Source organism: Mytilus californianus, unplaced genomic scaffold (assembly GCF_021869535.1).
Source record: "Mytilus californianus isolate M0D057914Y unplaced genomic scaffold, xbMytCali1.0.p SCAF_4, whole genome shotgun sequence".
In the NCBI taxonomy this organism is placed as follows: Eukaryota; Metazoa; Mollusca; class Bivalvia; order Mytilida; family Mytilidae; genus Mytilus; species Mytilus californianus.
The window spans coordinates 22,003,115-22,023,975 of NW_026262690.1; the positions used below are offsets into that span (position 1 = coordinate 22,003,115).

The following is a 20,861-nucleotide window of genomic DNA, read 5'->3' on the forward strand; positions in this document are numbered from 1 at the left end:
TGAGAAATCTACACACCATATGAAGTCAAGAATATTGGCAATTATCAATAGGAAAGAAGACAATTGTAAAAAAATGGAGAATATGTCCATGGGACACAGATGATGCCCCTGCTTGCATATAACGTTATAAAGGGACATAAATTAAGAATGGTAAGTGACACACCCAATTTTAAAATTGATTTGTGTTATGTGGTAATACGCATTATGTATAAGTTTCATAACATTTGGTTGAGGCAAACTAAAGTTAGAGAATGAAACTAATTTTGGGACGTACGTACAGACAGACAAAGGTTACACTTAATGGCCCCTCCGCTGCAGCAGAGGGAATTAAAACTTCCATAATAAATTCAAATAATAAAAGCATATTTTTTTCCTGCATCTTGCCAGTTTTTCTCAATATTACATGAATCAAGCACACATACCCAAATATTAATCTTTACCATTAAATTAGTATGTTTTTTTTAAAACAAAATCAGTGTTTCAAACATAGGAATAGTAATTTACCTTTTAACCAGTTTACTGTATATTGTGTAGTCTCTTTCATCTTAGAACTACCACAGATTTTTCCAAGCAAAAGTTTTTCTCCTTGGCCATCTTCTTCACTCACTTTAGCCAAAAGACATTTCCCTGAAACATCAATTTTAAAGCATAATTACATAATCTTTCACTCACTCACTTTAGCCTGAATGCTATAAATCTACCTGTTACATCAACTATAAGCTATCATTATATTTTCTTATTCAATATGGTTATTTACTGTTATATTCATTGTTTGGCAATGGATGTCAAAACTGTCAGAAAAACTACACTGTCTGCACTCCTTTTTCTATCATCATTTTAATACCCCTACATATATTTACTTCAGTAATGTAAGCATCAGATAATAGATACAAAATGAATATACTACATGTACCCTAATCTCTGTTCTTTGTGGGTCCTTTGCCCATTACAAACCACAACACTTTCTGATTGAAAATGGAGATTTTATTTATGCATTGCTTTGAAAAATTGTATACTGTACCATGTATATATACCATATATGATTATATCCCGTTTTTCAATGGTTTACACAGCAACCTACCTATTTCAACATTGGTTGTTTTCATATCTACTAGTCTCAACTTGGGCGGTGTAATAATTGAAGCATCAGATTTATCTGATCTAAAAAAAAAAAGTGTAAAAAAATTACAAAAAAATTGTTATAACTTGAGTCAAAACAACAGATCAGCCTTCAACTTCTGCCTTCAGACATTAGCTTAAGTCAAGTGAAATTGGTTTTGGCTAGTGAAAATTATAAGCACATCAAAATCTAAATTGTACAAAGCTTTTTGAAATAAGAGAAGAATGTGCCCATGGGACACAGATGCCGCAGCTTGTTCATATATGTCAAATTCAACATTTTTCTTTTATAAAGGGACATAACTCAAGAAGGGTAACAGTGTAAACATTAAGATATGGAAGTGGTCTGTGTTAGGTGGTTATAAGCATTGTGTATAAGTTTCATAACATTTGGTTGAGACAAAGTTAAGTCAGAGTGCAGAAATGGAAAATTCAGCAATTTTTCCATTTCTAAATGATCATAACTCGAGAACAGTGAAATTGACTCAAACCAGATAAAAAACTGATCTGTGTTTGGTGGTAATAAGCATTGTGTATAAGTTTCAAAACATTTGGTTGAGGTGAAGTAAAGTCAAGAGTGCAGAAACAACAAATTCAGCATTTTTTTTCATTTATAAAGGGACACAACTCAAGAATGGTGAAAGTGATGCCACCCAAATTCAAACTTGATCTGTGTTTGGTGGTAATAAGCATTGTTTATAAGTTTCATAACATTTGGTTGAGACAAACTTAAGTTAGAGAACAGAAACCAATTTCAGGACATACAGACAGACTTTCATACAGACTATTTTATATGAAAGAATATTTAAGTACTGTGGATTCATTTATTTTTTCGTGTGTACAAATTTTCATTGATAAAGAACTTGTATTTTCGTGGATATTTGATTTTGTGGTTTTTGCCAAAGTCGGTATACAACCTAAAGAAAATGTGTACTTCATTGAACATTTAAATTCGTGGTTTACCTATACCCACAATAAATGTGGAATGCATGGACACAGATGATGCCCCCGCTTGCATATCATATAAAATTATAAACGAACATAACTGAAGAATGGTAAAATTGACCTTAACCAAATTTGACCTTGATCTGAGTTTTGTGGTAATAAGTATTGTGTATAAGTTTCATAAAATTTGGTTGAGGCAAACTTAAGTTAGAGAATGGAAACGAAAAATTCAGCAATTTTTCCATTTGTAAAGGGGAATAACTCTAGAACGGTTAAAGTGACACCACCATAATTCAAACTTGATCTGTATTTTGTGGTAATAAGTATTGTGTATAAGTTTCATAGCATTTGGTTGAGGCAAACTAAAGTTAGAGAACGGAAACGAAAAATTCAGCAATTTTTCCATTTGTAAAGGGGAATAACTCTAGAACGGTTAAAGTGACATCATCATAATTCAAACTTGATCTGTATTTTGTGGTAATAAGCATTGTGTATAAGTTTCATAACATTTGGTTGAGGCAAACCAAATTAAGAGAACGGAAAATAAATTCAGCAATTTTTCCATTTGTAAAGGGGCATAACTCTAGAACGGTTAAAGTGACGCCACCAAAATTCAAACTTGATCTGTGTTTTGTGGTAATAAGCATTGTGTACAAGTTTCATAACATTTGGTTGAGGCAAACTAGAGTTAGAGAAAGGAAACCAACTTTGGGACGTACATACAGACGGACAAGGGTAAAACTTAATGCCCCCTCCGCTACGGCGGGGGCATAAAAACCATGAAAATTGGTATCCAATGAATAATAAAGAATTCACAGTATTAAGTTCACAGGAAGGGAATGAGCAATGAATCTGTTAATGCATCACGCATTGGAGCATGTTCACATAAAGCTTGATACCAAATTTCATCTGCAAATCAGTGGTACCATAGCTTATATGTAATCTAAATAATTATCATAAGTTTACATCCAATTGTGGATAAATGACAAGATTGATATCCCTATTGTTGAAGTTATCTTTACACTTCACATAAATAAATCTCTAAATATGCTTACTCGCTGTCGTCGATGTCAGTACTATGACGTGGTGACTGTATCGTAGCAGAATCAACAGACTTCCTGTGGTGTGATACCTTACTTCCTTGTACAGTGTCTTTTACATTTACATTTTCGGTTATTGATTCAAACAATGATTTCTCAGTGTTCCTTTTGTTTTTGTCCATTTCCAGACTATCAGATTTTTCTGTTGATGATCTATGAGAAGGTATGGAGAGGGGCGCTGATGACTGAGATGATACTGTTGTTAGTGTAGCTGTCTTAGGTTTCTTAAACGTCTTAGAAGTATCTATGATATAATACTTTAGTGTTACAATTATCACAGCTCAACAATACCAATTAATAACTAATACAGTATGGTAATTCAATCCAAATCTCTAAAAATCATCAAACATTGAAATACAGGAAATGATTACACACCATTCTAAAATTCTCATTGAATTGACTTAATCATATAAATAAAAGGTCAGGAAATACAGAAGAGATCTTACATTGATAACTACACTTTTCCCTAAAAGATTGCAACATTTGTTTTTTTATGTACAACTGTCTATCATTATGAGAAAGAATTGTCAGTTTACTAAACAACATTTCTAATTTCTTGAGAATAATTGGGTTACATGAAAATTGTTTTAAGCTTATGTATTTGGGAAGTAAATTTCATAAATAATGATCCCTTATAATTAAAAAAAACCATTGACTGATGTTTAAAGTCACTTTTTAATTTTTTCTCTCTATTTTCTTTCGATCAAAGTATAAGTCTAAAAATATGTATGCAACGATTTTGTCAGAGTAGATGAAAGGTTTATAGGAAACGAGACCTTCATATGAATAATCAAACCTGATGAATGATCTGAATGACTGTGATGTTTTCTTTTCTCTGTCTTTACTTTGACTGCTATAAAAAAGAAGAAATAATGATAACAGAACACAATGGTTAATATCTATAAAACTATAACTGATTATTCAGAAATTATTTTGTGTATTGATTATTGCATTTGATAGATCAAAATATGAGAATCATCTCGTATTTTCAAAAGATTCCAAATATATATTTAATGATGTTAAAATAGTCAGCATGATAGGACAGCAAGTCACAAAATTCCTCTTTCAAACTTATTAACCTTAAACCCATACAATATTATAATAGCCAGGCAAACAGGATCAAAATAATCACATTCAAACTGGAAAAAAAACTATGAGTGTCCCAAGTGACTAAAAATTCACTTCTTACAGCTTAAAAAACCAAAATAAAATGTGTCACTTACTTGATTTAAATTAAAAAGTGTGAAGCAACCTAATGGTTAAGTTTTGTAAGGCTCCTTATATTCTGATAGTTATTATGTAATAACCTTGTCCTATCCACTGTATTTAGTACCAGTCAATTTAAGAATTATGCAAAGTCTTCTTGGGTTGAAAGCCTATAAATGATTTTTATATATCTTGTTTAGTGTTTCAAGGCTACAACTTTGTACTGAATGAGTCAAAACATGCAGTCCTAAGTTAAATCATTGAAACCACTTAAATACACACTTCCAATATATGACCATGGACATAGGTCCATTAACATGATTCCAAACCAAAATTTTACCTTTCTTTTCATCAGATTCACTGTTTTTTGTTGTTTTGGACCATACAACCTTTGTAGCTGTAAAACAAAGGAAAATTTCAGATCATTAAAACATTGCCTTTTAGTTAAATATTTGACACGTCTTGTGTGTTGGTCCTGATATTTGACATGTCTTGTGTGTTGGTCCTGATATTTGACATGTCTTGTGTGTTGGTCCTGATATTTGACATGTCTTGTGTGTTGGTCCTAATATTATACATGTCAAAATTAAAGAATTTAATAGAGCATCTGGAAACCTGTTTCCTGTACAAATTTCGATCTATTTCTAGTAACTATAACATTGACCTTAGAAGTAGTGATTCAAAAATAAAAAGGGATCTTTCTTTAATCATATGTGATTGATGGATTTTTACTAGCTTACTATCCAGTGTCTCATTGTGTATGACCCTATAACCTAGTATGGTTGCAATCTGATATAAAGTACTTAATTTAGCATCAAGAAAACTCTTTCCTTCACAAATTTCTGTCTATTTTAGTAACTGTGACATTGATCTTAGAGGTATTCATAACCATGGTCTATCAAATACAATTGTGGCAGACAAATTGATAAAATCACTGTCAAGTTATCACCGTTTATTAAAAATTAATGTGTTCAAACATTTCTATGTGTTTAATATAATCAAACAAACAGTCACATTTACTTAAACTACCAAATCACCCATCCTTCAGTTGTTAAAATATGTACTATCAAAACTATACCACACTAAAAATACAATATTCTTCAGTCACATTTGCTTACACTACCAAATCACCCATCCTTGAGTTGTTAAAATATGTACTATCAAAACTATACCATACTAAAAATACAATATTCTTCAGTAACTATATATTTATTTATTATACAAACCTTCTGCATGAATTGTGTCACAGATGCTTGCTACAGCATCAAGTGATGGTAAAAGCTTAGAAAATTTCCTCTCGGGCAGGTATTTCTCTTTGTTCTGTAAACTTTCAATGCTGGCACATTTACACTTATCAATTACATCATGTACCCTATAATCCAAATAAATTTGGTTATCAGTTTTATATATATACATTATTGTAAAATTTCATCCTCCTTATGATTAATACAAATCTTTCTACATCAGTTTCAATATTGCTGTAACCCTTCTTTATTTATTAATTTCAGATATTAGTGTAATTTAAAATATAGGTGTAAAATTCATGTACTGAATAAAGAAAATGATATTTGATTTATCAATTTGATCTGAAAATACGGAGATGTGGTATGATTTCCAATGAGACAACTTTCCAGTAAAGACACAATGATGAGGATTTAATTAACTATGGGTCACCATACAGCCTTCACCAATGTTCAAAATGCATACCATATACTTAGCTATAAAAAGCAAAAAAATGGGAAACAATTCAAAAGAGAAGACCAATGGCCTGATTTATAGTTAAGAACCACTACCTTTTGTAATACCCATAATTAATAATAATTGACTTTCCAACAAAAAAATTAAGCAACAAATATTATTGTAAAACTTCATCCTGATTACAATACGAACAATAATTGTCCGACTTCATCCTTCATCAGACATGGTAATCGTCTTTTATTATAATCACAACACATCTTTTTCATTAATTTCAGGAACAATTGCAATGCTTTATAAAGAACACTTCAGTAAAAATTCAAAAAATCTTTTTCAACAGTTTAAGATAATTTCTAGTGTTAGAAGGCAGGTTATGAACTTTGTTCTTGACCTTTTTTCATGTATTCTTTTATATATATATATTTAGTATGGTCCTTCTTGCACCTGTGTTTTTGTCATCTGTGATACCAAAAGTGTTAAGTACAATACCTTAACTAATTTTTATTATACATTCTATAAAATTGATATGTTATAGTGAATTGTCTGATGCTGCTTCCTAACTATGCAATATAATAGTGCAAATGAAGACTTTAGAACAACAGACATTTAGAGTGCCTAGAAACCTCAATATATTTTACCTAAATACTAAATAATATTGATAGGACATTGTATTCACAAACAAAATATAAACCATTTTACTCATATAACAAATTTTCACAGCAATATTTCATCTTACCAAACTGTGATGAGTTGTTAGATTTTTTGGTAAAAATTGAATTGGAGATAGACATTAACTAGCTGATCATTTATACCAATGTCAGTTTTGCTGTGACAGCTTTAGTTTAATTTAGATATAAACCAAAATCTGTGAATTTTGAAAAAAGAAAAAGACATTTCATTAACTCTATCTGTTTAAGTTTTTTAGATATAAGCAAGAAACTGCATTTTTCCCCATGAGTTATTTTTAGCAACAGTGAAAAAATCCCCAGATATAACTTTCAAACTTGATTCCCTAAGGATGATTCAGGCAAAATTTGGTAACATTTAGCCCTGTAGTTTCAGGAGAAGATTTTTTTTTAAAAGTTTACATCGACAGACAACGACGATGAACACCAATTAATGGCAAAAGTTCTTCTAGATGAGCTAAAAAGTAAGAACTTAAAAACAAGTGTTTGTTAAAATGACAGCAAACCAGATTTTCCTTACTTTTACAAATGTCTTTGCTAAAGCAATCAAGGGTCATTATTCCTTAAAGCAAAAGAGAAGATCGCCAAATCAAACTTGACCTCAATTTTGTCATCTGAGCAACAAAAGGGAAAATTGATGTCCATTTTGTTATCAGAAACATATCATTAAAATTTCAAAAGGATTGATTGAAGGGTTCTAAAGTTATTAAAAGGAAGTGGTTTGAGCTGCCAGTCATGTATATGTTGATTATAAAATTTGTTCAAATCTGTTCCTAAAAAAAGACCAGTTTTTTGTCACAATTACAGTAAAACTTATATTTTGTAGTCAATGGTATATTTGTTAAAGGAATCAAATTGTTTACACATTTAATTGCCCAATTGTGCTTCTATCCAAAGACTACTTTATGCATGTGCATGAACATTTATTGGTGTTGATACCTCATAGTCATCAAATGGTTAAATTTTGTTTTCAAAAGAATAAATTCAAACATCATAATTATTTGCGCATTATGGATTATTTCCAATTTGCTAACATATTGGCAAACCTAAAATGGAACTGTACTCAGCTGACTGTACTTATAACCTTGACTGATCAGACACAGCAAATAAAAAAAGCTAAAAGAAAGATGATACCCTCAGGAAAACAAAAGTTAAATAGCTAGATGTGTGTATTGATGAATGCTCTGAAAAAAGTCAGCCTTATTACCTGGCAAGTATTGAAATGGAATATGTTTAATTATATTGTGACAAGCTCGTAATTAAGTAATGAAATGACATATTGTTTTTCTTACTCTTTTGGAAGTACTGTAGCTAATGTCAAGTCAATTTTTGAGAAAAATGTAATTGCCCTGGTGATCATTCTTGATGCTGCATTTTCTAAGTCTCTAATCTTGTCAAGTTCTCTTGTCAACTCTGTAATGTTCTGACTTTCAAACTGTTTCACATATGCAGTCAATTGTTCTTGTTTAGCTAAAAAATACATATGTAAATACATGTACAATCAATTGTTCTTGTTTAGCTAAAAAATACATATGTAGATACATGTAAAATCAATTGTTCTTGTTTAGCTGAAATTACATATGTAGATAAATGTACAACCAATTGTTCTTGTTAAGCTGAAATTACATATGTAGATACATGTACAATCAATTGTTCTTGTTTAGCTGAAATTACATATGTAGATACATGTACAATCAATTGTTCTTGTTTAGCTGAAATTACATATGTAGATACATGTACAATCAATTGTTCTTGTTTAGCTGAAATATATATATATACAAATAATTTCTGTGTTTCATAGGTAATGCACAGGGAACAAAAAATTCATGTGCTTCCATACAAACTGCTATCAATACTAATTTATAATTCTAAAAATGTATGTTTTCTTTTTTCAGCGTCATTATCTTAGTTTTTTCTATCTTGGGTATTGTTTGTGCTGCTGTAACTAACATTAACTGTTTTTTCTGGGTTTTAGTATCAGGATGTTCCCATCATCAGTAGCTTTGTATCCCTTTAGTTTCGAGTCATCACAATGTGTCACCATCTATCTGAGCTATTCAAATAAAAATTCACAATATTCAACCAAAACAACACTATCTAAGTCAGTGATTGTAATGGATACTGAATTATTGCAAGATTTTTCAGTAAAAAGGTCAATAAAGTCTTTTTTTATAATTATGTAGAGGGTTGCTATCTCATTTATGATCTTTTCCTTTTATTCATACACATTTTTATATATTACCATGTAAGATATTTTGAATAGCATCAAATCGTTTCCCAATATCTTTTACCAAGTTCTGTGATGATTCCTGCAAATCATAAAACAGTTAAGCATCATTGGATATAGAACATTGTCAACCATTAAATATGTCCTTTAAACTCCTGTGGGGGTATATTTTTGGCATGAAATATTGTGATTAACTTTGTCAGTGTGTTTGTTCATATTTATTTTTGTGATAAAATTACATGTCTTCCATTACAACTACAGATTTCTAGTGTTACTACTATTAGATGTTTTTTTGTATCTACCACTAAAAATTAAAAACATGTGCAGCACAAAATTAACCCATGTGAAGTATTTGTATCATGTAAAATGCATACAACCAACCATTGGCACAATTCAGAGGATCCATAAAGGAGGGGTTCAAATTTCAGAAATTCTAGTCATTTAAAAATCAACAAAAATTATGCAAGACCCCCTTTACTCTTGATAAAAAATTTCTGAGGGACCCCTCTTCCTTTTTATAAAAAATTTCTGAATCTTAACCTGCTAGCTACCCATACTGAGCTTTTTTTTTAAATTGTGATAAATGTAAACATTTCAATAGTAAACAACAGTTTCATACTTCAATCTTTTTCTTTAGTTCTTTCCTTTGAGCAAACATAACAGTTAAATTGTTTTGTTCCTGTTGTAGTACTGAAACGTCATCTTCTATTGTACCCTGGAACAATATCATTGTAATAATGTTAATGGAAACATCTCAATAGGCAATATCTTATTGTTAAATATAGTGCACGATATAAATAAACTGTTAACACACTGATATATGTCTTTCCTGTCTGTCTCAAAATAAAAACAAAGCAATCTGATAGATTTTAATTCTTGAAAGAAAAGGTTTTCTGCTTAACTGGTCTTTTCATGAACTTATTATATGTCCATTAAATCTAAAAGTATTAAAAACAATGACTTAGTGGTTGGGACTGAATAATTCAAATGTAGTGATGCTATCACAATCTTAATTCTGAAGTTGTTTACATGTCTTAAATGGTTTCTGTTAAAATGGCCAATTCACATTAAGGGGCAGTGTTCTCCCTAAGGCCTTTTAGCATCATGGTAATGTGATGGTACATTTCTTGAATGTGATGCTATCTGAATTGATTTACTTATATATTGTGTTATGGATGTGATGCTATAACTTTTAGAAACAAGATGGCATTTTGAATTTTCTTGTTTACCAGGATGCCATATGAAATATCTGGAGAGAACACTGAAGGGGTGTTTCAGAAAATACTATGTTTCCCTAGGGAAGGCACCCATCTTTTTAACCCTGACCACCTATAGAAATTTGTTCAGTTTTTTAAACAACCATCTACAGAATTTGAATTTTGTAAAGAACAACAACCAATGAACAAAATATTGATAACAAACAACCACCAGCAGATTTTTAAGAGGGTGAATTTCTTGAGCTACAAAGGATACACATGAAGATAAACTGACATCAAAGACAGAATCATGTATGTTTTTCAGACTATTTACTATTTTATTCTGTAATTACACACTTTTAACAAAAAATGTTTCCCTTAGTCAATTGTAGACTGGTTTTATTCCAGACAAACTAAGCGTGATAAGTTGAAAGTGATATATAGGCGTTTTAAACAATTGTTGGTAAACAATTACTACTGCTATCACAACTTTTTAGCTTAACAAACAAAAAACGAATATAATTTAAAAGATTTGAAAACTTACAGGTAACACACATTTCTGACAGATAAATTTACTCTTTCTGCCAGCTCTTCATGTCAATGAAAATTCATGTCTCTCCTAACAGAAACAAATAAAAAATAGATCACTCATTACAGAGTCAATTCAGGAATTGACAAAAAAACTATTACCCATCTAAGACTTGTATGACAGGGAAGGCCTATCAGTATTTCATAAAACAAGATTTGACAGTAAGTCTTACCTTCACATTAAAATACTCATTCATTGAAGAGACAGAGCGTATGTCATGTGACTGGTGAGAATTCAGTAAACACAGAGCACAAATAAGCTGCTGGCATTGGATACACACAACATTTCTTTCCATCCGTTCTAGTTTGTGTACATCACAGTGTGTATAGGTATCGTGTCTCATTACCTCTCTCAATCTATCAAAATCAGCAGCACACAGAACTGGCTAAAAACAACATAACATTACAGGTGTTAATTATGTACAAACAATACTATTAAGCATAAATTAACGAAAACAGTAGATTTAGTTTTATTCAGCAAGACATAAGTATGCGTCACTTACAGAGAATTTTTTTTTTTAATGTGACTAAAAACCTTATTTTCATGAATGTATGGACCTTACAATAATAAGGTCTAAATTATATTATCTTCAGCAACTTGATTAGAGATTTTTGGACTATCACTTCTGTATAGAAAGGTTTCTATTAACACAATTTGAGCAAGAATTACTTCCCTTTTTTCAACATGCTGGAGGTCTAGGTGCATAAATCACCCAATTTCAACTTGGTATACTGACTGCTAGACTTGAATAGAAAAAGTTGTTTTTTGAACAATTTTAATTTCTTTTAGCCTTGCTTGATTCATATCTATGATCTAGTAAGGATCTTTTATCAGACTTGTTAATACCGCATGTTTCAATTTGGTTAGTCAAATAAGCAAATCAATAATTTATCCCCCCAAAAATGGTGGCCAAGGGAAATAACTCAAACTCGGATTATGTCATGTCGAAACCATTCTATTAGTACAAGAGAAATTAATGTTTGAATGGATAGTTTTATTGACCTATTTTGAATAAGAGTGATATCCCATTGCCTCCATATTAGATGTCACAAATTCCTGCATACATTTGTAAATCAAACAATATCAATTTGTTATACTGACCACTTTTAAAACAAAAGGCTCTCAAGAGCCTGTATTGCTCATCTGGTAAAAATATTTCATTTTGATATTTATTTTTACCTTTAATGCAAATTTATTACAATTTGGCTATGTTGTTTTAATTGTAGATCTTATTTTGCTGGTCTTTTTTTGCTTTTTACAGTGTCTCTCTATCTACTACCATTTTTGACAAAAATTCAAAAATAGGTCAAACTCATAATTCAGAGGAAATAACTCCTATATTTGAGGAGTCTGTTGACATTTTCGCCAAATGAATTTATTTGTAGATCTAATTGTGCTGAACACTTTTGCTAATTACTGTTTCTATCTATGTATATAGTTTCTGCAATAATTGCAAAAATGGGTAAAATTCATCTTTAAAGGGCAATTACTCCTCTAAGGGATCTATTGAAGATTTCAACCATGTTGACTTATTTATAGATCCTTTGTTACTGAACATGTTTGCTATTTATAATTTCTATCATGGCTTCTCAGAAAAAAAAAAAAAAAAAAAAGAGGATAAAAACCATCTTTCAAGGGCATAAGGGCTAATTAGCAATTTCCACAATGTTGACTTATTTGTAGATGTTATTTTGATGAACATAAGCTTTTTACATTATCTCTCTATCTACTATAGTTTCTGCAAAAAACGCAAACAATGAGTAAACTAGTTTTTCCAGGGCAATAACTCCTATAATGAGTCAATTCATTATATCCAAGTTGACTTATGTGTAAATCTTTTCTTTTTTTAATTGAAAGAATCACTCTATCACTATACTTTCCACAAAAAAAGGAAAACAAGGTTGTATGCTTTTTCTGAGAATTTCTCAACAGATAGACCTTGACCAGCTGGTACAATACCCTCTCTGAGTTTTGCTCTAACTGTTTTAGTTTTTGAGATACACATATAAGCCAAAAACTGAAATTTGCTAAAAATAGCCATCTTAGGGGCAACGACACCAATACGTGTTGTTGGATTTTTCTGAAATTGCAGATCATAAGATATATCTTGCGTGATCAATTTACCCTATGCCAGTTTTGCTCTAATTGCTTCAGTTTTTGAGATACAAGCCAAAAAATACATTTTACCCCTATAGTCTATTTTTAGCTACAGCAGTCATATTTGTTAAAGTATAAAATCCCCTGATACACTTTTTAATATCCTGTTAAGACTTGCCTGTACTACATATTTTTAATTTGATTAACCAAATAAGAAAATCAACCAGTTTGCCTTCTAACATAATGGCCAAGAGAAATTAGTCCGACTCCATATATCTCATATTGAAAACTATCTATTGTTTCTGTATTTTGTGCAAGTTTGTCAGACAATTTGTGTCAGATTTTGCTACCTCTTTGTAAGATATAGCTTATAATTTGTTGATAAAAAGCAATAAAAGCACTGTTCTTATACTTTTGGTATGTTTATGGATTTAAGGTCAAGAATTAATACAGCATTTCCTTTATTTTTAATTGTACTAACTATATATATTACTTCAAGGTAAATAAAAATACTGTGCATTGAAGCATTTATAAAAAAAAATCAAAATCAGTGCCATTTATTGTGTTCAATAAATGCTTTAAGGAATCAGTGTTCCAAGATTGGTAAATAAAGATCTAGAGAGTAATGCAACGTTTAGAAAAAACAACTCCTGGACATTTTTGAACAAATCCAGTAAAATGCTGAAATTCTCTCCAAAGTTGGTTATCAAAAAATAATTGAAAATATAATGTCAAAGGATGTAGTTCTGTTAAAAATATGTCTACAATGTATCTGATCAAACCAAATTCCCATTTGTTCTTGTTATAATGCAAAAACATAGCAAATATCTGCAATCATAACAAAAGCCCTGACAAGCACAATTTTTATGAAGTTTCAAATTCTAAAAGTAAATGTAATTTCTTTTCTTTATTTAACACATTCTCAATTTACACTCATTATTACTAGGCAAGGATTAAAAAGAAGGCACTGGCTACGATTACAAGCAAAAAGTAACAATAAGATATAATTATTGTTACTTCAGAGACTAATTGCCGAAATGTGTCTCCGGACACGAACCTCATATCATACAGAAATTGCAGGTAACTATAATTTCTTTTTTTATTGTTACCTGCAAAATTTTACATTTACAAATTATGTCTTTTCTGTGTGTAGCATCGGGATACTTTGTACTGCCTTCTTGTCATGATCCTGTATACATTAATTTACATTTTTGAACAAATTGATATGACTGAATAGAAAATTATTGAACAAAGTATATATGCACATCTATACCCCACAATAAGCAGTTCCATTCTTAATACACTAATATCAATTTTTTTTTAATGAATGAGTTACACAGGTTGATCCAAAGACAATTGGTGTAAATGAAGTCATCGAACAATTGGTGCTTACTCAGGGATCTCCATGACCTGTTTTATGATGGCGATCCGCCATTGTTAAAATATCTTTCGCCACCGTCAAATGATCCCCGCCATCATTAAATTATCTACCGCCATGGTCATATGATCCCGGACGTTGTCAAATGATCTCTGCCATGGTCAAAATTTGTTTTCGTTTCTCTAGCCACCCCATTTTTGTCAACTATAATCAATTGCATGTAATTGCATAACCCTTAGGGTTTTTGTATTATAATCCCATGGGTCCTCCTGATTACAGTTTTAAAGCCTGGAGGGATACCAGGCTAAAGATCACTAATCGCTTGTACAGGTAGATGATCGTAGACAGTAACACCTGACAGTAGAACATTTGATCAAGATAGACGTTGATTGCATTATTTAATTAAGTTTCAGCAAATGCTAATGAAAATTTAGGTAAAAAAAGTAAATTTTAAATCCAGTTAACATGGTTAAAGTGAAAAAAGTTTAACAAGTCGAACACGTAAAACAGAACATAATATCATGCCAAATAACACGAGTACAGCAATTATCGATAATATTGAATCACTTTACAAGTTTAAAAGTAAATACATGAATATTAACTGCAACTTGATAATCTGAAGAAATTTCGTATCGTAATTCCGAAATTCATTTAATAGTTTACAATCAAATTAATGCATCCCATTTACAGTTTACATTCAGAATGGCCTTCCAAATCTTTCTTCACCGTTTTACATAACGTGTACGAAACTTCTTGTTGTTGATGCTGCAAATCGTCAATACTGGTTCATGACTTCTGAATTTTGACAGTGAAAAAAAAAGATTTTCCGATTTTTAAGCCCTAAACTGTTTAACAATTACCAAAATAGCAAGAAAACGATGTGGGAACCTTAAGGACAGCTTGTGGTCATTATTTACTTCTTAACTAAGTGGGAGCCATACAGGCTTGGCATTGGAATTGTTACCAATGACAATTAATGAAAATATTGGTTTATATTCTATAATGAAATAAATATAATAAGCAATATATCAACCTGTTCACCATTCCTTACATGGAAATGAAGAAATGAAAAACTTTCACGCCACGCCGTAGACGCTGGGTTTTGTCATGGTGAAAGTTCCTCCATCGTTTAATTTTCATCCATGGAGATCCCTGCTTACTGTGATGTAATAGCATAAGCATTGTGACATTGATGGAAGAGTGAATGAATTCGAAGGTCGTCTATAATGAGTTGTTTTAATCAACTCTGTTTGGCAAAAGTGAGCATCATATAGGTCAATACATTTGGAAGTTAAACCATGTAAAAGTTTTTGACATCATTATTTAATTGTTTTAATTTATTTCACAGATAGCTCGCATATCAAACATTTATTAGATCAGTGCCTGTCTGAATATATTTTGCAGGTAACAGTAACTGCAGGCAACAATAAAACATATTATTGTTACTGCAATTTTCGTATGAAATCGGGTCTCTGTCCAGAAATACATTTCAAAATTAGTCTCGGAAGTAACAATAATTATTTCTTATTATAACTCTTTGCGGGTAATCGTAGCCAGTGCCTAATAAGAACCTTACTGCTACAGCTTTAACACCAAGGTACCCTGATAATGTCAATATTGTTTCATAAAGATAAGAATAACATTTCCTTATTTTATGTAAGTATAATACAATTAAGTGTGATATGTACTAAAATTTACTAATCAGGAAATAATTATTTACTTCCCCATCTCACTTTAATATTAAGTACATGTACATGAAATTTCATCAAGTATGTCAGCCTATATATTTGAAAATGTAAATCATACTTAAGCTAAAGATCATACTCATGTGAAAAACAAAAGTGAAGTCAATATTTGCAGGCACAACAGAAATGTTTTCTGGACAAAAATTTGGATAAGGATAAGTTTTATACAAGAGTCATTGTTTGGTGGCTCTAATTCTAAGGAATTTAGAAAAAAAAAAAACTATTTGAAGAGAATTTTCTTCTGAGGAAAAAAATTGCCCCCCCTAAAAAAAATTTACCCCCCCCCCCCCTTTTCCAAAAAAAATTAATTTTGAAGAAATTTTCTTTTTGTAAAATTTGGTACAAATTAAGAGACATCCATACACTTAAACACAAGTTATTATCTGAAAACTAGAAAAATGCTTGTTTTAAACCCTTTTTGGCCCCCAATTCCTGAATGGTTTGGGCAATTACCCCAAAATGAATCCCAGCCTTCTACTTGTGGTATTGAACCTTGTGGTACAATTTCAGAGCAATCAAAATACTAATACACAAGTTATTGTCCTGAAACTAGAAAATGCTGTTTTGGCCCCTAATTCCTAAACGGTTGGGACCATCACCCCAAAAACAATCCCAACCTTCCTTTTGTGGTATTGAACCTTTTGGTTAAATTTCATAGAGATCCATACACTTGAACTAAAGTTATTGTCTGGAAACCAAATGTCTTCGGACGACGCTGACGACGACGTGATACCAATATACGACCGCAAAATAAAAATAAGTATCTCAAATGCTTGGTGATTAGATTGATTGGTGGAGAAAGTTATGTTAGCAAGAACATATAAGAAAGTTGAAGAAACACATGAAAAATCTTTTCAACAAGTTTGATACACTCAGATATTTTTGTACATGATTTGCATAAAAAAATGAACCTACACCCATTGGTTCCTGTTTAATTACTGGTTTAGTATCTGTCTTTTCATCATCAGAGAGAAAATCTGGAAGTTTGCCCAACTGTTCCTCTATATCAGCTGTTTTATTAGCATCTATTTTATCATCGGTCATATCTGATGTCTGTCCTTTTTTATTCAAGTCTGTACTGGAATTTTGTTCACTTAAACTGTTTGTTGAACCTAATAAAGAAAAAAGAGTGTTTTAACACAGGGCTTGTTTAGATAATAAGCATTGTCATAATAATACCTTCATGCGTTTTGTTTGTATTGGAATAAGGCTAACTTTTGAAGTCCATATAATTGGTTATTTTAGATACATTTAATAAAGAAATTATCCAATCAGTCAGCTCTAATAGACTATGCAATACTATATAAATAACACATAGCTGAGAGGGTGATAGAGCAAATATTTTCAACCGAGGCAAGGCCAAGGTTGACAATGTCTTTTCCAGGGGTAACAATCTGATCTATTACCCTCTCAGCTATGTATTATTTAATTTATTATACTGAATGTTCTGCTATACACCTTATCGCTATTTGGCCGCCATTACTGGACATCACAAAAGTTCCCGTAAAATTTTGACGTCATAATAGAAAATATCTGACACCACAATGGAAAAGTGATTGTTGTATGAAGTCAAAAGTTCAAGCGGGACATATTCTCGGGTCAAGCCGGAAAAGCGATAAGGTGTATTACTGTCTATTAAGTTTAAAATTCAAAGTAATAAACTATATCGTCTTGTACATAACAACCATCCATACTTAATAAAGCGCACAATTGATCAAGCGTCTCCCTCAAGGGTAATAGAGTATTTGCCATGGGATAGAGTAAATCATCTCCCACGTATAAACCAATCAAAATCGTGCATTTTGACATGAAGTATAATATCAAAAACTATCATAAATCTACCAAATAAAATTAATCAGATGTTCAAAAGACATTAGTCTGTCAGAAATTGGTATTTATATTCTTTAATTTTGTCTTACATATTGACATTAGAGCTTCAAACCTCTTACATTTAGTGCAAAACAACAAAAACTGCAAAAAAATAGCCTCATTTTGAGATCTTGTTATTGATGGTTTTGATATATGAGCAACAGCTTTACCAAAAAAGTTATTTTGCTACAACATGTATTTTAAGATGCTAATGTGTGTATTAAAAAGATCTTTTTCTCGTGAAATGGCCATTTTAGGTCAGATACTAAATTTTGACATGTCTGTGATGTTATAGTGACTTCTCTAGTGACCTTTCTGCACTAAAGTGTCCCGATTGTATTAATCTGTTCATTTTAAAATTATTTATCAATAAAATTAACATAATTTAAAAAGGCTCCAATAAGTTTACTTTTTTTGCAATTTCAGGAGCCAAATAATGGTTCTTAATATACCTCCTCCTTTTTGTCAATTGATCAACAAAATTATTTACCATCCAAATTTATTTTTCGTCATACGCGAATCTGCAAATCAAACATTAATCATTATGCAATACATAAGCTTCCCTCCTTCATTCAGGTTTGACCCAAAGTCAAAACCAGTAATTGTTTGCCCTTGTGATGCAACCATCTGTCCAATGATAATATATACAATGTAATACATGTATTTACAGTGGTTACTAGTAAATACATTGTAGTACTGTACAAATAAAAAGCTTTCAGCAGATACATGAAAGTCTATAGACGGTTAAACAATGTTGAGAACATGGTCATTTTTAGGATAAAATGATTGAAATCAATGTCACCTTTAAATAAGTATCTTTGAAAACAAATCTAATAAATCTTTTACACCTTTGGTTCTCTAGTTCTGGAGTAGCTGTTATTTAATTAAACTTCTAGTATTAGCTACATATTTTTACATGCACACTGACAATAGATCGTACAGTCATTTCTCTGGCCAATGTAAGATATTTCATCCGAGTGTAATGCAACTTAAAATGTAGTTAAAAATAGGTGAAGAATTTAGGAATAAAAATCAAATTGTTTTCACAACATTGTAGGCACAACTGAACAGGGTCACCTGAATCACAAAAAATCAAGAACATGCCCTCATATGCAAACTCTATGAGAAACTTTAACAGGTGTCTATTTACTTTTTTTGCAGAGCACTTCTTTTAAAGACATAAAGGTTAAAAAAAATGTCCAGTCTAGAGGGCAGGACATTTTCTCGGGACGTCAGGATTTGGCCTTTATTTTTTGCGGAATTCAGAATTTACACTTATCGGGGAAAAATGCTTCATTTTTTGGAGAATTCGGAATTCAACTGTATTTTTTCCAAGGAATTCAGAATGACACCCCTCACTCAGTCTAAGAAGTTTGAACGATTATATCCATTAATTGCATTTAAGTTAACATGTTAAAATTTTCTTAAGTCTAGGTGCTGCCATGCCTTAGGCTTTTCCATGTTTACAGGTTGGTACTCACAAAAAAATTATGTGGTGTAGCTGCATCAATATTTGTCAATACCTTCAGATGAACCTTAACATTGAGCCTTCCTGATGAAGGTAAGTCCAGAAAAGTGCTTCGTACACATGAAATTTATAACGTGTTGTTTTCATTTTTTAAACATGTAAAATTTAGTTCTATGCATAAATCAAATCAAATCAAATAATTTTATTGGTTTAAATTCCAATACAGGAATGATACCAGCTGACATTTACAAAATACAAATACAAAAATAAACAATGACAATGTACATATGTGCATATGTACATATAAAAATAAGGAGATGTGTTATGATTGCAAATGAGACAACAATCCAGAGTTCAAATGAAGTGAATGTAAGCAATTATAGGCAACTGTACGGCCTTCAACAATGAGAAAACCCCATACCTTAGACTCGTTTATATAAGGCCCCACCATGAAAAATAAGAAACAATTCAATTGAGAAAACTAACATGTTTTTCATTTTATCACTGTTTCTGCACCAACCTGATTAATAGCTTTGGTTTTATCTTTTACAGACCATGTATTATAAAAATAAATTTGATAAGACAAAAGAAATACCTATCAAACAAGTTCACCAGTTTGTGCTAAAAACAGAACCAAGAATTATTAGGGGATTTCCATATTTAATTACATCCCTAAACAATTCCAGCACGTGTTGCATGTAACTGTATAAATCATCTTTGATGTGATTGTAGATTTATATTTCTAAATCATAATCGAGAAGTAATCGGACTTTATAACCAGTTTAGTTGTCTAATACAAAAACAGACCAGGGAGCATGTTTATGTATCCATCTATAATGTACGACACCAGCCTAGCTCTGTGCGATCATTCAAGATATCTGCCTTATATTAAAAGAGGACATGCACAAAAATTCACTAAATGAGAAATATCCAACCCCTTTTACCATTCCGATTCCCATTCATGTCGATATCGATAAAAGCAGGTGGCAGGTGCTTGTCCAAACCTAAACGGAAATAATGATGAGTTACTTCCCTTCTCTCAATTTACGCTCATCGGTCACTAGGCTGGGGGCAATCCTTTATTATTCAATGAGACCAGGGACAATAAAAGATTTTACTCCTGTATTATATTTGTAAACTTTTTAACTGATATGTATTCGATATTTTAAGATGTATTTGGGTGTTGATATGGTTTAGATTTAATTGTATGCAGGCAAATCTTGATCAAGACATTGCAGTTTGAAATAAGACATTTGCAAAGAAGTCTGTTTTTAATATAGTCATCAAAAATATCTTGTGATGAGATTGTAAAACTTCTAGGTATTGATATTGACTATCAAATTAATTTTAATCAACACATTAAAAATATTTGTCGTAAAGCATCTCAACAACTGAATGTTTTAAAGCGCATTGGCTGCTACCTTAGGCCAGAGACATATATACGTGTATATATGTCTCTGCTTAGGCTAAATAAAATAAATTGACCATTTTCCACACATTTTTTTTTATCTAATTTGAATTTTTGTCCTTTGGCTTGGAAT

At 31.2% G+C, this 20,861-nt stretch overlaps 1 protein-coding gene across 3 annotated transcripts in view; it reads right to left on the reverse strand.

Moving 5' to 3' along the window:
* Positions 1-20,330, reverse strand: part of LOC127737686 (uncharacterized) — a 114,292-nt gene extending 93,962 nt beyond the window's left edge. For 2 of the 3 annotated variants that reach the window (XR_007999760.1, XM_052248544.1), the window contains exons 1-12: positions 20,265-20,330; positions 16,899-17,095; positions 10,936-11,148; positions 9,598-9,693; positions 8,994-9,060; positions 8,044-8,221; positions 5,597-5,742; positions 4,711-4,767; positions 3,961-4,017; positions 3,120-3,408; positions 1,082-1,161; positions 505-627 (exon numbers count right to left, since the gene is read on the reverse strand). Coding sequence is in view for 2 of the 3 variants with exons in the window: in XM_052248544.1 (XP_052104504.1) it covers positions 505-627; positions 1,082-1,161; positions 3,120-3,408; positions 3,961-4,017; positions 4,711-4,767; positions 5,597-5,742; positions 8,044-8,221; positions 8,994-9,060; positions 9,598-9,693; positions 10,936-11,148; positions 16,899-17,095; positions 20,265-20,283 (1,522 nt within the window). In the remaining variant the exon portion in view is untranslated. Of the gene's footprint in view, positions 1-504; positions 628-1,081; positions 1,162-3,119; positions 3,409-3,960; positions 4,018-4,710; positions 4,768-5,596; positions 5,743-8,043; positions 8,222-8,993; positions 9,061-9,597; positions 9,694-10,935; positions 11,149-16,898; positions 17,096-19,915; positions 19,950-20,264 lie in introns of those variants that run through there. The other variant, XM_052248545.1, reaches the window with a different exon arrangement.
* Positions 20,331-20,861: the final 531 nt, after the last annotated feature.